Source organism: Bactrocera oleae, chromosome 4 (assembly GCF_042242935.1).
Source record: "Bactrocera oleae isolate idBacOlea1 chromosome 4, idBacOlea1, whole genome shotgun sequence".
Taxonomy (NCBI): Eukaryota; Metazoa; Arthropoda; class Insecta; order Diptera; family Tephritidae; genus Bactrocera; species Bactrocera oleae.
In genome coordinates, this window is record NC_091538.1 from 72,003,383 (window position 1) to 72,009,373 (window position 5,991).

General features: G+C 37.3%; 1 protein-coding gene across 1 annotated transcript; it reads right to left on the reverse strand.

Annotated features, from left to right (window-relative positions):
- Positions 1-3,734: 3,734 nt before the first annotated feature.
- Gr57a (Gustatory receptor 57a) lies at positions 3,735-5,062 on the reverse strand. The gene is given in 4 exon segments (XM_070107984.1): positions 3,735-3,861; positions 3,937-4,098; positions 4,203-5,032; positions 5,035-5,062. Coding segments are annotated over 4 exon segments (1,140 nt in total). The 3' UTR covers positions 3,735-3,741.
- Between the last annotated feature and the right edge of the window lie 929 nt (positions 5,063-5,991).

The window sequence follows — 5,991 nt, forward strand, 5'->3', positions numbered from 1 at the left end:
AAAAGCAAACGCTGGCGAAAAAGCGAACAGAAAAGAATATTTACGAAGAAACATTATTAAGTATAGAAGTAGAAAAGTCTCGCTGAAAAACATAGCAGTCATTAAATACGAAAGCGAAGCGTGCAGCAGATGGCCAGCAGCTGATTGGGTCGGCGAGCGAGCATCTGTTGCGGCAACGAAAATGCAAAGTGCGCTGGCAACGTCTACAGACGACCAAAGCCTACAAAATGACTGTTCGCGTAGTGTGTGCTGGTATTAGTGCCTTTATCATACAATGAACAGTTATGATTTGTGAATGCAAATATTTTGGAAACATCGGAAATTCTTATATAATAATTAAATGCAATGCCCTGTTCATATTATCTGGACTTTTGTGTTTTCATTTGAGAAATCGTCGGCGTCATATCTAACAATAACTTAGAAATTCCGACAAGACCTCGCTTCGGCAGCCAAAAAATAGACTCAACTCAAATACTCAAAAAATATATAGTGCGGATACTCTAATAAGTTTTAAATGTTTCTTCGAAAACAAGCTTAAAAAGGAGTCAGGTCAGCATAATAACGTAACAATTTTGAACGCCGGTCCACGGTATAGCTGTAAAGACTCCAAAAAGTTGCCATTACCTATCGAAATCGAACGTTTGCATCTGATGAAATCTGAACTCATACATATATGTTAAAACAGATCTCGTATATATTACGTTTCACCTATATACACATGCTGTTCAATTTTCTATGAAATTGTCACATTTGTGCAGGTTTATGTGAAATTGGCGAAGGATTATTTTCTGCGCAGAACTTCCCTCACTTCTAATAACTGCACTCAGCAATAAGTCGATTTCTAAAGCCTTTAAGTACAGTCGATTTGCATAGTTAATGTAGTTCAGTTGATAATTGTGCAATTAATTAGCCTGAAACCATAATTATCGAGCAGAATTAATACAGCGAATTAAGCATTCATACACAGTCGTTGATTTCGACTGTGACAAATGGCCAAAAACGTGACAGTAGAGCAGAATGGCTCGTTGTCTGCATGCACCTGCTAAAACAGATTTGTTATATATTTGTATTTTATCATAATCCTTTTGGTCGAGGGCATCGAAATAATTTATACATACTGCATTAACGAATATTTCAGTGGAGTAATTGTAATGTGGACCGTACGGCGTGCTGAGACACTTTTTGGGAGAAAACAGACTCAGTCTCTCTTGACTATCAACCAATTTTAAAAGAGGTTTTCAATATTTCAAATTGACTCTTAGAACTTTAACAGAGAATTTACGATGCAAATAATTTTCACACAACTTGCCTTTAACGGCATTTTTTCTTACTTACGGAGCTGCAACATCGCTTTGAAATCAAATTTTCTCGCTCGCCCCTTAATTGTGTATTACTAATTAGGATTGTGACCCAAAGCTTAAAAAGTGCAGAGATGTATGGCAACTAAGTATATGAGCGCACCCAAAGCTATTAATTAAGTAAGAATGCAAAAAGGCACCAGGGTGTCTATGCAAAAGTCTTAAACAGCTTCCCCTCCAACCAAATGGGTGTCTATTAAGCTATGACCAGTGGCAGCCTCTTAGTGCCACTTGCTCATGCAGACACAGAAAAGTGTGTGTCTGTGTGGAGAAGCGTTTTTATTTTCAATAATTGAAAGCATAAAGTACTGGAGCCATTGCTTGTGGTTGTTGACAGTAATATTTCAATGGGAATAATTGCAAAAGCTTTTTCCAATTGAAATTTCTGTCATTAGAAACTGCTTTTCCTAAAAGCCAATTACTCATAGTAAAGCGAAAAAGTTTGCAAACTTTTTATCATCGCCCGTGGCAAAACAATGGATTTATGTGGAGCAAAAAATTGCAGTGAACTTTTGATACCACAGTTACGGCACATATGTGCACATGTGTGCTAATACATATGAACCATATACATATATACGCATAGATGTCACTTGTGTAACACTGGTGAAAATACATTTTCATTTTTGGATCGCTGACTCTTTACTTTGTTGCACTAAACAAATTTTATGACGCCAGCGTAAATTCTGTAAGTCACTGGCCTATAAACTATCGTCACCAAGTCACATCTGCTCTACTGATGAGGTCTACCAGTGCTACTGAATAAACGAACTGTCTTCTCGTCGACAGGTCGCTGACCTCTGCTTTTTCTACAAAGTAGTCAATAACATCACTGATGCTCATGAGATCCTAAACAGTTTTGAACTCGCCCCTGCTGGTCTTACCCTGAGGCGAAATAGATTACTAAAAACATCGAAATCCAAGAAAAATTATGTTATCCATGGTCCTCAGAATAGACTGGCTAATTTAGTAAATTTACTTCAAGGTGAAATTGATTTCTATGGAGGAACATACGCTGCTTTTACCGAAAACACCAAGAGACACCTGCTCGTCTGAATTACATCTAAATCAAGTCTGAATTACATATTAACTTACAATTATTTAAATATTTTCCAGATATTACACTAATATACCCTAGCCACTTTTGTATAATACTTTAATTCTTTATTATATCTATGTATATTGCCGATTGGCGTTTAAATAAATAAATTATGTTTTTTGTTATTCTGAAAACCAAATGCAATCGGCGGTTCTGAAAAAGATCTTCAATTCAAATTTAACCCCAGCTGTAAAACTTTCTAGTTTTTAGAATAATTTTATAGTGACGTAACAGACACAAACCGATGCTTGTCAAAATCATAGTCAATCTGTAGTACAGAACGTGACAAAAAATGGGAATTAATCAAATTTCAATTTATCGCGCCATCTGTTGGTATAATTTAAGTAAACGGCAATGGCTGCTTGTCGAAATAGAAAAAAATATTTACAGAATCATTCATAAATCGGGTTTTCCAATAGGGATGATATGATTTCTAAGTGTCGTTTCGGCCATTTTTAATATGTCATAATCGTGCGTACTTCTTTCGAAATGAAACAGGTGACATCGTTACTGTCAATGAAGAGTCTTATTGATCACTGATAACCAATTTTTTTTAGCCGAAATTGGAAGAAGTTGGTCTTGACAACATCTGGTTCCAACAATACAGAGCTACGTGCCACACAGCACGTGCAACAACCGAATTATTGCGAGAAAAGTTTGGAGTTTCGATAATTTCAAGAAATTGTGACATTGAATGATCTGCAAGAAGTTGAGATTTAACACCATTAGACTACCTTTTGTGTGGTTATTTGAAGTCATTGGTCATTAGCAATAAACCAGACTCACTTCAAGTTTTAGAAGTCAATATTGAACGTGCTATTTACGACATACGATTTGATTTAGGGGAAAAAGTAATCGAAAATTGGGTTAGTCGAATTCGGCAAAAGAAGTCGTGGAGGCTATTTGAATGATGTTACATTTAGAAGTGAATTGTATCGATTGTACTTCACATTAAATAAAAAACCTTTGAATTTCCTTAACAACTTGTGTGGTTTTTTTAATCATATCACTCTTATTAGAAAACCCTGTAATTTTCAAATGTTTGCCACTCGCAATGCTTCAGAATCTGACAATGATCAGAATTTATTGCGACTGTCGGTAGTAAGGGACTAAAAAGTTGTGGAGTTCAAAGAATGCAGATATGTAGCCACTCGTTTTACCACAAAACGTATATATTTTCAATAAAATTTTATATGAGAATTATTGAATATTAAATACATTACATTTTGAATGAATAAAAACTTTGTTGACCATTGTAATATATCCACTAGCGCGCTACGTGCATTAAAGGTCACCAAACCAATCGTGCAAAGCGTTCTTCTGTTCCTCAATTTGTTGGCCCATTAATTGGGTCATACGGAACTGTATGAGTATGAGCAAATAATTGAAGACAACTGCCGTTATCTGTTGAATTGAAATTGAAAAAAAGTGCAACGAAAAGTTGAAAATGTTTGAAAATAATTATCACACACCACCAACCGTTGCGATGATGGTTCTATTGAAGATCATATTGAAACCGCAAGTGAATTCAATTTTGTTTTCCAAGCGCCAATGCATTGTAGCGTCCACCACTCGTTTGGCTGATTTGAAGTTTGGAAACCAAATGTCGATTTGTTCGATTAAACGCAAGCAGCGTTTGCCCTGAAAAAGTAACGAGAGAGAAATAGTTCAAGTAACAGCTTTGCAATCAGAATAAAAGCACGGAGTTCAGCGAACTTCTGCGAGTGGTACGAACGCAAACTCACCTCCTCAATCGCCTTGCTGCAGTAGTTGGGCGTAGATATAAATTTGTGCAACGGCACTATGAGCCACATTGCGCCATATGCGAAGAATATGCCGTCATCGCTTTTGCCGATCGAGTGGCCGAAGAGCATGTACAGTATATTGGTGACCAGCTTGAAATCGTGCAATAACACCGCCACCAAGGCAGCGCGGTAAACGTTATTAATGTCATCGATGATTTCGTGAAAACTACGCACCATACCGACAAGGCACTGAAGACGAACTTCACATATATGCAGTTCTGGGAAGTTCGTTAACAAAAAGTCGGCATTGAGCAACTTTTGCAGCAGACGAAAACGAACACGTAATATTTGGGCGAAGCCTGCATGCAAATAGCAAGTCCAATTCGGGCCGCTAATGCTGAGTAAATATAAAAACACAAAGACGCAAGCTTGCGCCACTCTATCCGGCACCTCATGTACTATGGTCCAAGTAATAGCGGAGTAATGGAGCATTGTTAAAATTGTCGTCTGAATAAGGTTCTTTTGCAGCAGCTTGTGATAGTTCAAATTCACACCGAACTCCCGTATCAGCTGCTGGTCCAATGCATCCAAGCGTTCGTAGAGTGCAATGTGGTCGCGCACCTTTCTTAGCATTAAATACATGACGATCACATGATTCAAAGGTGTCATTAGCAATTCCAAAGCGTAAATGGTTAGCTTGAGCTGATCCATCGCTTCGATGCGCTCTCGTTGAATGGTATCATTAAACAGCTGATAAATACTAAGCAGCAAAGCGAGTAATATGACGTTTGGTAAGGCGATTGTGTAGAGTATTGTCCAGCGGTTGACCACGTACCTTCTATTGTGATACCAGAAGCCATTGCATGCGGTTAAAAATTGCATTGAGGTAAATATAGCGTTCGCCTGGTATATGCTGCGTGGATGGTAGACGAAGTCCCGCCAGCCCATGATTACGTATAGAAACCCAAAGTGAAACTAAAACACACTTAATTCCCGATTCACAGCAAATATTGCGTGATTTTTACAAATGCGGCAGTGAAGCCGCGGGTATGAAATATTTATAAGGCTCCATTTAAATTCGAATTAGGGAAACAAAATCAAAATGAGCTTAATCACATTAGCGCACTAATTTTGAAGCTTCATAGCAATTTGTGTGAAAAACGATTGATTCCAGAGCGGATAAAACGGGACAGTTACCTCAGCATAAACAAAATATATTTTTTACGTTTGAAAGAATGAAGGAATGATGCATAGTTGCATTTTTGTTTGTAGAAAGGCTAACTAAACAAAACGTTAACTTCGGTTGCACCGAAGCTATAATACCTTTCACAAATACAAAGTCCCTTACAAGAATTTGATTCCATTCGTTCAATTTGTATGACAGCTATATAATATAGTGATCTAATCTGAAAATTTTCTGCGGAGATTACACGGTTGCCTTAGAAAATAACTCATGCCAAATTTCCGTCTATCTGTCCGTCCGTCCGTCTGTCTGTATATAGACAAACTAGTCCTTCAGGCTTATACCTATCGATTTGAAATGTTGCACTTGTCCTTTTCTCACTAAGAAGCTGCTCATTTGCCGGAACAGACGATATCAGACAACAAGAGCACATACAAGTAGCTGCCATACAAACTGAACAATCGAAATTAAGTACTTGTATGGAAAACTTTTTTATTTGAATAAGTATCTTCAAGAAATTTAGCATGGATTATTACTTGAAGCAATAATGCAATTTGTAAAGAAATTGTATAGATCGGATGACTATAGCATAAAGCTGCCATACAA